Source organism: Jatropha curcas, chromosome 3 (assembly GCF_041381405.1).
Source record: "Jatropha curcas cultivar XTBG-Jc1 chromosome 3, XTBG_Jcur_1.0, whole genome shotgun sequence".
Classification (NCBI taxonomy): Eukaryota; Viridiplantae; Streptophyta; class Magnoliopsida; order Malpighiales; family Euphorbiaceae; genus Jatropha; species Jatropha curcas.
In genome coordinates this window covers 26,144,704-26,155,973 of record NC_143153.1, presented here as the reverse complement: position 1 = coordinate 26,155,973, position 11,270 = coordinate 26,144,704, and the positions used below count along the sequence as shown (strand labels likewise).

At 32.9% G+C, this 11,270-nt stretch overlaps 1 protein-coding gene across 6 annotated transcripts; it reads right to left on the bottom strand.

Annotated features, from left to right (window-relative positions):
• Positions 1-1,720: 1,720 nt before the first annotated feature.
• On the bottom strand, positions 1,721-10,387 carry ATH13 (ABC2 homolog 13). 6 transcript variants are annotated; one of them, XR_001046970.4, is made up of 22 exons: positions 9,733-10,387; positions 9,113-9,248; positions 8,691-8,857; positions 8,284-8,404; positions 8,080-8,180; positions 7,889-7,987; positions 7,451-7,561; positions 7,266-7,345; positions 7,066-7,135; positions 6,242-6,315; positions 6,080-6,149; positions 5,858-5,946; positions 5,102-5,226; positions 4,580-4,660; positions 4,436-4,496; positions 4,266-4,320; positions 4,027-4,125; positions 3,830-3,919; positions 2,778-2,837; positions 2,563-2,685; positions 2,355-2,402; positions 1,721-2,112 (listed from the first exon to the last, which is right to left on the bottom strand). XR_001046970.4 is itself a non-coding variant. In XM_012219812.4 (21 exons), the coding sequence occupies exons 1-20, from the start codon at positions 10,228-10,230 to the stop codon at positions 2,569-2,571; spliced, it is 2,304 nt and encodes a 767-aa protein (XP_012075202.1). In that variant the 5' UTR covers positions 10,231-10,387; the 3' UTR covers positions 1,721-2,112; positions 2,563-2,568. The 6 variants fall into 6 exon arrangements, 3 of the variants coding, with proteins under 3 accessions (XP_012075202.1, XP_012075203.1, XP_012075204.1); XR_002284661.3 differs by having other exon boundaries at positions 1,721-2,106; XR_001046971.4 differs by having other exon boundaries at positions 1,721-2,082.
• Positions 10,388-11,270: the final 883 nt, after the last annotated feature.

Sequence of the window (11,270 nt, the reverse complement as noted above, 5' to 3'; positions counted from 1 at the left end):
TTTAAAATATTTGATAAATTAACTCTCTATTGTAACTATTACTTGTATTGAAGCTTTTGATAAAATGTTTTTATTTTTCTAAGAAATTTAAAAATTCTTCTTGGTTAGAGTCTCTCCGTTTTCTTCTAACTTATAGTAATTTTAATCAACAATAAATAATATATAGACTAAAATATAAAATTAACAATAAAATATATATTTAAATGAAATATTAAATATTGAACTTTAAATTTTAAAATTCTAAAATTTAAAAAATTTAAATTATTCAAATTAATTTAACTTATTCAAATTATTGAAATTAATTTAAATTATTCAAATTAACTCAAATTATTCAAATTACAATTATTTTACTTTATTAAATATTTCATCCTACAATTTTAAAAAAAAAAAATTAATTTTCAAACCTCTCAGGGTTTAGGTATCAGGTTCTGGTAGTATCCAACCCAAAAGTTCAAGCCAGATTCGGGGTCAAGTTTGAGTTTCTAATAACAATACTCATATCTTACCCATATCCAAAACGACACTTTCGATTTTATCCAAACCCAGTCCAAACACTAAAAATTGGGTTTGACTGAGTTTGGTTTGGGTGCATACCCAACGGCTCGGACTGATTTTGCGGTCCCTGGCTGATATTGATGTCTATTCCTTTCTATTTTTCATTCACTGATTCATTGGTGGAGAATTGTAATTTAGATTTGGTTTAACTAACTATTTATTCCCTCTATTTTAGTAGGTGAATATATTAAACAATCTTTATATTATCACTTAATGGCTGAAAAAAAATCTGAACATTTGTGTTTTTCTTTTTTTTTTTTTTTAATCAATTTTAACCAATTCATTTAACACATGTATTGTTAAGTGACGCCATTTTACTAAAATATAATCAATCAGATTGAAATGCATTGTTTTTTATTAATTAGGTTCATAGATTAAGAAATATTTTTAAGTTTCCTTAGTTAGGAGTTAAATAATTAATTGTGTAATTAATTATTAAAGTTTGGTTTACTATCTTTCTATAAAAATTTATATTGGAGTCCACTGTACAACTAGTTATATTGTATACAACCTAAGATTTAGTACTACTTTTTATGAAACCAAATTCAGTACACTAAATATTGTTATGCTATACAATTTTTACATTTGAAATAATTAGTTATTAATTGTTAATAAGGGCAATATTTGTAACCCTAATGAATTTGACTTAATTGAAATGTTATAGAAAGAAGTGGATAAATCTTTAGGAAGATTCTATCTACCGCTCGTTTATAGACCGGATCAATAATATAATGTTAAATCACGTCTTCTTAAAAAAAAATTATAATATTCAAACCACATCTTAAAAAAAAAAAATATTATAATATTATCATTAATTAATACTTAAAACAATTTAGGTAATATTCTCCCTTTCCGAATATAATTTTAGTATTTTGCTTAGATTTGGAATTTTAAAGGGCATTTATCTTTTTATTAGAGGGCATTTGGTTCAACTTCATGTAACTGATAACTAATTCGTGTAACTAAATTTTGAAATAAATATCGACAAGCATGCGGGGAGCCCTAATAATCAAATTCATTAACAATGCATTTAATAATTTAGACTTGTAATGAGTGCTATTATATGCCCTGCCATGCCATTTATTCTTTGTATACTTCCCTAATGTGGGATTCAACCCTACTTTTCGAGAAGAATAGATAAATATGTAAAACAATGACATTTCAATTACAGCATATGAATGGGTAGCTCGGTAGATTTCGTTAATAAATATTACATTGTAAAGTTATTATTATACATAAGAGTTTATGGACACGTCTTTCCGTGGAACCTATACATGCCAATATTTGTCATTGAAACTGTTAATTATGGCAAAATAGCCGCCCAAAAACCTCAACATATTCTTGAGGTGGAGATAAATGGCAATTCTGAATGGCCACCAGAATTTCCAGTAAGCTTTCCATGTAAGACCACTGCCCAGTCAATCATTCTTCACCACAAATCTAGAAGCTGATATCTAAACAAAAACGTTCATCAACCTCTGTCTTTCAATGCTCAGAGCTTTCCCTTGGTGAGCTTCGCACTCTACTCTGAATTTGTAACAACAAGAGGATCTGCATCTATCACATTTATTAAAAAAAAAAAAAAAAAAGGCATTGAGAACTTTTTTGGTAAAACATACAAAGAATGCTCTCGTTTGGTATAAATAATATTCACAAAATTTTATGGAAGAAATTTGAAATTTCATCAGGTATAAATGAAAAATGTTTATTTCACTCTTATGAATTCAATTTTATGGACTTCAAAATAATTAAACCAGATAATATTTACAAATAAATCTATCTATTTCAAGTTCATTTACCAGACTAAACAAAGGTTAAGTGGAGACACTACCCTGCCAGTATGAGACCTACAATATACAAGGCATTCACATAAGCCAATCAAAAAATTACTGGCATCTGTGCAGTAAGTTCAGCCACCGTGTCTCACTTTGAGGTGGAGTCTGGCACATTAAAAGAATTCTTTTTATCAAATTGTAGGTTGCATGTACAGAAAATTAAGTTACCTACCAGTTTTTATGCTGTTCCTGTTATCAACCTTTCCTGCTGATCTAATTTTTTGACCTTTATAATGCCAAAGAGAACTTGGAAGCTAAAGAATGCACAAAAGATATATGCTGCAATAGCTGGTACCTGAGAAAGATAACCATTTAACTAATAATCAATTGAAATGACTACTACAAATAAAGACTGGATAAAAGTACAAATTACAGCAGATAGCTTACTCGAATGGAATTGAGATACAAAATTGTTGCAAGGTTTACTAGACTTCCAGCCGCTACTGCCTGTTGATTTGTCAGATGGGGGGATATAAACAAAAGAGTAAGTATTTGGGCCCTTCAAAACAATATAGTAACTTTTTCTCAAGTTATAAAGCAACAAATCTGTAATGCAACAAATCTATGGACAAGTGAGTATTGATTTTGCCTTGGACGTATAAGTCGCCAATTTATAAATTTTCAACCAAATATGCAATGATAATTCAGTGATTCCTGGCACCTAAAATCAGCATGTATATTTTTGATAAAAGAATTTCATAAATGCCTAGGTAAATGAAGGTAAATTATTTTCATACTATTCATACAAGTTGTACCACAAATAGGAGCAACTATTATGTCTTCTTAAATGTTGAACATGTAAATTTAGACAGGACATAAATACGTATGTAGGTAAAAAGGTTTATCATTGAATTCCAGAACTGGAATACACCGCACATGTGAAGACTTACATGTAATCAGAAAATCATATGCTAAAATACAGTAGTTATAACTACAAACCCCATACCCCCTCCCCCGTTCTTTTCTTCGCTCCAATCCACCAACTCCTTCCAGTTGAAAGATGTTTCCATAAACTTCAAACCAGAAACCACCCAATCAAGCAGAAGATTTAGACATGGTTTAGCTTCCTACAACGTGAAAAGTTGGGGCTCACCTATTTGATTGTATTGAAGTACCCAATGAATTGACATTTCCCTATTGGGATGGACTGTTCTAATGCAAAGTAAACAACAAAAACTAACTTTCACATTTGGAGGATATTTATTTAAGTTTACTACTCAACATGGGAGCCCAATGACTACAATGTCAATCAGAGTATTAAGATGTTAGATTTAAAGGAAGCCGTTCTTCCCAATCAAGCAATTTGACAATGAACACCATATTTCACCATGGAAATGTAGCAATGCAATTACTAGAATATTCAATGAAAAATCATAGAAAATGAATACATATTTGTGATGAATTAAGTTTCAATAGCTTTTTACGCCAACTAAACTTACACTCCCTACTGTCTTTTGAACAGCAGCAACACGCTGGAAGGCCCTTTCAGACTCCAGAGTTCTAACTCGAAGCTTTAAATCACCTTGCTCCTGTAAAATAGTATTAAATGCCGAAATCAGCAGAATATTTATAGCACCAGAATTGCTTAGGCCTCTGGACTTAAAATACAGGTACAGCAAGGATTCCAGAGTCCTACCAATCGTTGGATAGTTTCAGCAAGCTTTTGAATTCTGTCAGCCTGTCTAAATAAGTTGTAGAATGCACGAGACTGCCTGTCCCATCTATTTCTGAAGTCCTGAAATATTTATGGAATAAATTTGAAAATGAGAATCAATAATCACAAATGTTGATTCCAACAGTAGAATAAACATAGTCCAAGTTTGTATTCCAGACCCCTTACTACAAATAAACAAGTAAAGAAAGAAAAAGGTGTACCTTCAAGAGAACTTCAACACCAGCTTCACGAAATCTTAGCAACTCAAGTGCATAGCTAAACAGGCAAAGCATACAGAAAATATCAGATATGTAAGACAGGAAATCAAATTCTAGAAAGTTTAGGAGTAAATTCTTTTCTGAAAAAAATGCAGCAGCTAGATGATGCTCACGGTTTGGCAATCTCTGTAATATCAAAACGTGGATCAAGGCCCTTCCCAATGCCATCCAATACTGCAGGAAAAAAAAAAAAAAATTACTGATCTAATCTTAATGTTACACAGTACCACAATGAATCCAACAGATCATTTTAACACCTGAAAATGCTCTAACAACAAATGTGAATGTGGCAGGAAATCTGAACGGTTGATCTGCTGCAATGGCTAATAAATCTTCTCCTGTTAAGAAAATCCAATAAATGTTAGCTAATTTTAAATAGTCTCAAAAATCAAGTGGACAAATCAAAAGGTTGAATCATCTTTTCACTGTAGAAAAGCAGGAAAAAAATCCCCTGATCTGACCTACAAATTCAACTGTAGGACAGGGTTGTTAAACCTCACATTACGTATACCAAAAAAGGGATCCAAGCGATACATACAACATGATAGAAGAGTTCGTAGTAACTAATAGAATCATAACTGCAGATCAGTGCATTTTTTTCGCAGTTTATTTTGTGCAGAAGGTACCAACAGAATGTGAATTCTTTGATAACATTTATAATATTACACTGGAAACTTATTGCAAATTTATGCATTGAGCACAATTGATTAAATACCAGTTTATGAGTTTTTTTAATGTGCTTAAAACATTATTCACTTATATTACACCATGTGAATTACCAATTGCAGCCAGGCGTTGCTTCTTTTTCTCCATCTTTTCCTCCTTGGTCAATGGCTTCTTAAATCCAAGTTCTGTTATCCCCATTTCTCTCTCTTTTCTTTGTGCAGCCAGACGTTCCTCGAAACTATAAAATTTTAAATAAAGGAAAGACTTAGATGTTAGTTCAGATTTACCTATGTAGCTTGTCGAGGTTTTTAATCTTCATACCACGCGACATGCTAGTAATGGCAAATGGCACAGGAAAAAAAAGAAAAGCTCTTTTATGGTTACTACCGCATAACAGATACCGTGTACTCAGACCAGCAAATCCTACCGATAAGGAAAAGGATAGTAGGAAAAAGCTAAGCGTCACATCGTAGCAAGCAAATTAAGTCAAGCCAGATAATAAAGTAAAATTTACATGGAACTATGATGGCATAGTAACTTTGAGCAAACTATCTTTCGATGGTATAACTTCAGATTAGTACTACGAGCAATCTATCTGGAATTTGGAAGTAGAAACCAGAAATGCAACGGGACAAATAGAATCAGCCTTGTCCTGCCCTTCATAATATTATTTTGATTTAAGATTGATACAGTTATTAGCCAGTAACCCAAATGATAACTGTGAGATTGATCCAGTTGCTAACAAGAATATCACTTGAGACTACATGCATCAAATTTGGCTGATTTTTTTAACCTTGAACCAACAATAAATACAATGATGATAATAATAAAAGTGAAAGACAAAACTTATTCTGGTTCACTTAAAGCACCTGTTAATGAAGAATTTTGCAGTTCGTCTGACAGCTGTCATGTCCCCAGTAGGCACAAGGACACCCATTTGGATCATTGCCTGGAGTACCTACACTAGGACAGATGTTTTTATTGTTACATAATTATCTCTTGCCAAGTCGACCACCATAGTATCAACATTATTATAACATTGACAATCAAGAAATCTAGCCTGAATGCAGGCAATCTAGAAATAAACTCACCTTATCAGGATCCTTCTCGTAAATTCCATAAAATGCTTCCAACAACCCTTCCCTGATGTTTGGACTGATACTGCAAAATCCAGGACAGCAGACAGTCAATACATAAAACTTACTCTTGTTTGGAATCCCAACTGCAGAGTGCCTCTGATGATTATAAAATACCTTCCCATCATTCCAAAATCATAAAATATCAACCTCCCACCGTTGATATCATCAACAGCAATATTTCCTGGATGCTGCAGATGAAAGAAAACTGTTCTCATTATATGTTGATGATGAGCCCTTGCTCAAAGCTGTTAGACTAGAGCAGACCAGAAAGGATTGAGAGAATGTTGCATATTGAAAATATAATCCAATTTGTTCTCTTATTCATGCATCTTCTTTTCCCACATATAACTCACAGAATATGTTCAAGAACATGCAAGAATGAGACCTTTTTTCTTTCAGCATTTCTTGAGCCGTCGTGCATTGGCACAAGAAAGTAAATAATGAACCTTAAACATTTCATGGAGTGACATATTAAATACTGTGACTGCAGAAACTTTGGGTAAACTACTGAAACTATTGATGACTCCTCTTACACTTCAGCCAAAATTATGATGGTGATGCTGAACTGAGATATTGAGGATGCAACTTTCAACTTTAAGTACAGTTATTGATGTCTCTTCATTATAGAGTTCAGATGATGAGATGAAGGTTGATTGTGTCTTCCTTTCAAAAGTTCTCCAATATTGGAGTGCAATATGCAATTCTAAATGCTTTTAAAATGCCAACACCAAAACATGGATCTTCCAATTAGAATCCTTCCAACACAGGAATTGCAGCCTTTAAGCTAAAGCGAGCAAAAAAAGGCAGAAAATCTTTCTTTGTTTTTTATTTTTTACAAAGCGTAACTCATGTTTCACTTTCTCAAAATATTGTCAGTGCAAAATTGAAATTTTAATAACTTTTAGCAGAAAAGATCGAAGTGGCAACTACCAACTTACTGGATCAGCGTGGAAAAAGCCATGAGATAGAATTTGTTCCAAGTAAGATTCAACAGCATACCGACCCAACCTACAGAACATGATAAAAACAGCACATTGTTAGTAAATCAATTGTCACAGTTTGGAAAATATAAGCATCAAGAACATATGTGATGAAGATTGCATGGGAAGAGAGGTTAATAACAGGAGATTATTCTAACCTTTTACGGTCAACACCCAATTGATCTAAAGCTTGTATTTTGTTTATTTTGATCCCCGGGACATACTCCATTGTCAAAACCTGCATTGCAGTAAATACATGAGAGGTTACAAATAATCTGAAAGTGTTTATTCAAGAAAGAATAATGTGAATGCACATTATTAATTCATAATTACTAATACAAACCTGTGGCGTTGTGTATTCCCAGAAAATTTTTGGGACTTTGACATAATCCATATCTTTGAAATTGCTTGCAAACAATTCTGCGTTAGCAGCTTCCTTGGTGTAATCAATCTCCTGAAAAAGTCTGGTACCATTAGTTGTCATTGTCATAAACATTACTCAAAAAACGTTAAAGGAATAACATAATGATAGTAATCTATAATAATAATCCATTAGGCACAAACTTATCAGTTAAGAATCCTAAAATTTGCAGAAATCAAATTGTAAAAGCAATCTTAATCATTTCAACCTAAGCAAATCTTAGTCTGTCTTGAAAAGTTTAATGATGTGGATTAAAACGCATTATAACTTCCGCTAGGCAATGGGAGAGCAACAGTAGTAAATTCTTACTTGTGCTTTCCTGGGCAATAACATGATGAGGCAATAAATAGGAATCTTTACCTGATACAAGACAGTTGCACATTCATCATAAATTGCAACCCAATCCCTCTTTGCACCATCTGACTTGGGGTCAATCTTTTGAAGGTATTCTGCAATTACCTGTAAAAATGGCCAATGTTCCATGTATCAGAATTTGAACCTTCAACAAGGTTGAAGAATGCATAGAATTCCCAACTACCCAAAAAACTGACCCTGAGGTTTTTAAGATCAATATCAAAAAGGTCCTTGAGACCAGGTCTTTGAACTTTGATTACAACTTCCTGTCCCTTCAATCTTGCACGGTGAACCTGACCTGGATTAAACAAATAAATAAAATTAAACACAACAAAAAAAGTGCAATCTTGGGATTTACTTATGAAATATATCATGAAAGGGACAATTGACTTAAATATTACCAAGACTTGCAGCAGCAATTGGTTCATAGTCAAACCGATCAAAGACATCATCCAGGGGGGCTCCAAGCTCTTCTTCAACTATAGATGCAGCAGTCTCTGATGGAAAAGGAGGAACTTGATCCTGCAGCAGAATCAACTTAGTCCTTCCTAAGAACTAAAGAGTATCACTAGCTCAAACGAAATAACTAAATCTAACTTGGGATTAAACCAGTTAACAGAACACATAATGGGAAATGTCTTAAAAATATTTGGTACCACAAAAAAAAATTTTGCTGAAAAAATCTTAGCCCATATAATTATATGGAAGGAAATTTTACAAGCAAAGGAGATTTTTTTTTTTTTTTTTCTTAAGTAAAGGAGATTGAGATCAGAAGAATTGTACTGAATTCGAATAAAAGAGTCTGCACCTGGAGCTCAGACAATTGATCAACATACTCCTGAGCAAGAATGTCCACTCTAGTAGAAAACTGCTGCCCAATCTTGATGAATGTAGGACCCAGTCTTAATATATTTTCCTTTAACCACTTGGCAAGGGCTTTTCGCTTTAGAACTTTTTTCTCCTCTGTCATTCCTCCTGCATAGTTACCTCGAGAAATTTAGACAATGAAAAATAACAATAACAAAAAACACAAAACAAATCCCTTTTCCCTTTTTAAATCTTCTTTTTTTTTTTTTGGGTAACAAAAAATAAGATATGAAATTTGAATAACAAGAAGAAGAAGAACAAGTGTCGAACAAGTGAGTTAAACTGGATAAGTACGTCCATCATTATATAAAGCTTAACTATATAAGTTAAATATCAATGAAATTCCACGAATATGGAACTGACCTCTATAAGAGAATTTCTGGTTGTTCAACCAAGCTCTGAATATGAATTTAAAGACAAATCCCCATATTTCCAAAGTTCTCTGAATTGTTGAATAGGTTTTAAATCTACTCCAGCGGCCCCCAGGTGCAACAGAAACCTACAAGAAGCATACAATTTTCGAGACACAGCATAATTTCCAAACTAAGATGTAATACAAAAAGTGCATATATGCTCACAAAAACATGATTCAAAAAGACTGCAGTCTAAGTTTAGAGTCAATGATTAGTCAATTGCAGTAAATAAATACAATTAAACATAAATTTTGGTAAAACCATCTAAGATTTGGTAAACACACAATCAAACATCAATAGAAATGAAAAGATTTGAACGTTGCTCAGCCAACAATTCCATGTCAACCTCACCATGAGCATCATTTCATCTTCAACAACCAACCGCCTGCAGTTTTACTAGCTCGACATTTCTTTTTTTATTTTCAATTATTCTTTTATTTATTTTAAATGCATGATCAATGAAAATACTATTTAAGGATCACAAAACCAAAGTACGAAAGCACATAACACTCCGGCAAAGTTTCTAGCTCAACTAGCTAGTCCAACAATAATGATAATAGAATAGTATACCTCAACTTGTTTCCCTGCACTTTTAAACCATGCATCTTCTTTTCCAATCTCTTCTATCCTCTTCTTCCGCCCATCCTCCTTTAACTCTACCTCATCCTCCACCACCATTTCGGTCGCAGCAACACCGTTCCCATTCACGTACTTTACCAAACTTCCATTGGTCACTTCTTTCTTCTCACTTTCCATTACACTCACGCCACCATTCGTATAACTACCATTCGATCCATTAAAACCATAATCATCACCATTACTACTAGTTGAAGCAGCGCCATTAGTTCCATTCACTTCTTTTAGCAATTCACTCTCCCTCTCTTCAATTACCAAACTCTCTTCTCTAATAGCCCGAACTCGAATCCGGATGGGAAGACTGCTCTTAATTTGGTTGGTAGAAAGAAAAAGTCTAGAAAGAGAATGTCTAGAGAGAGACAAACGGTGTTTGAGTGTGGTTTGTGGGGAGAGGAAGGTAAGGTCTGGCAGAGATAAAGAAGAAGACGCCATGAATGGAGATTAAGTTAGACTAACAGAAGCTGATCAAATCTAAACCCTAATTTCCATGGTTTCCTGAGAGAGAGCTTTGTGGTGTGGAGTTAAGGAGAGGCAAGGCAAGTAGAAGAAGAAGACAGAGAGAAAGAGCGAGCGATGAGAAGAAAATAAAAATGCAAATAGAGAAGGGAAATAAGGGGTGGAGATAGAAGATACGTGGCATTTGAAAAGATGAGTGCAGAGAGATTTGAAGGGTTCTGATTGGGTGTGAGAGTTGTCGGAGCTGTTTAACCACAAAGATAATTTGTCTGATTTGGAATTTTGTTTTGGACGCTTTTAGCTTACGTGTCTTTTTAATGGGAAAAATAATCTATAGGTGGCAGAAAGTATCTGGGTTGGATCAGCTGATTCCGATTTCGGGTCAAGTAAAATTGAAATGTTTATCGAATCGGGTCAGATTTTTGTATTACATTTCATGCTTGTGTAATGTGCATAATTTACACAAGGTTCAGTTAAAAAAGAAAAAAATAATTTACACAAGGTTTCCAGTCAAAAAAAAAATTTTATACAAGGTTAAAAAGCTGACATTATATATTCCATCTGTAACATTTTATTTGCTTGTTATTCTTTTTTTGGATATTTCAAAATATTTATAATGTTTTTAAATTTAGATATGTAAATAATTAATTTTTTATAATAATTTTTATAATTGTTCATTGAATAAAGAGTTTTTAGTATCTTGATGGGTTATTAAGGGTAAAAAAAGGCAGAATAACTTTTATTGACTAAATTCTTAATATGCGTGTTTTGTTCATGTAACAATGATTTTGGCTTTAGTTGACAATTATACCCCTAACAATTGTTATTATCCTTTATATACTATAAAGTTGAAGCTCCGCAAATCAATAAAGTGAACTAAACAATTTCTTTAATGCAAAACTTGTACACGTGTTAAACTTTGCTCATATTTGATTAGTGACAACAATCAATTAAATTTATTTATGAATTTATTCTTTTAATTTAATCTTTAAAAATATAATTTAATTATTTATCTT

Coding starts and splice junctions, on each gene's coding strand:
- ATH13 (XM_012219812.4), bottom strand. CDS start 10,230: ATGGCGTCTTCTTCTTTATCTCTGCCAGACCTTACCTTCCTCTCCCCA. Junction 5,227..5,857: donor GCAAAATTCTTCATTAACAG/GTGCTTTAAGTG, acceptor AAAATTTTATAG/TTTCGAGGAACGTCTGGCTG. Junction 2,686..2,777: donor TGTATCTCAATTCCATTCGA/GTAAGCTATCTG, acceptor TATCTTTCTCAG/GTACCAGCTATTGCAGCATA.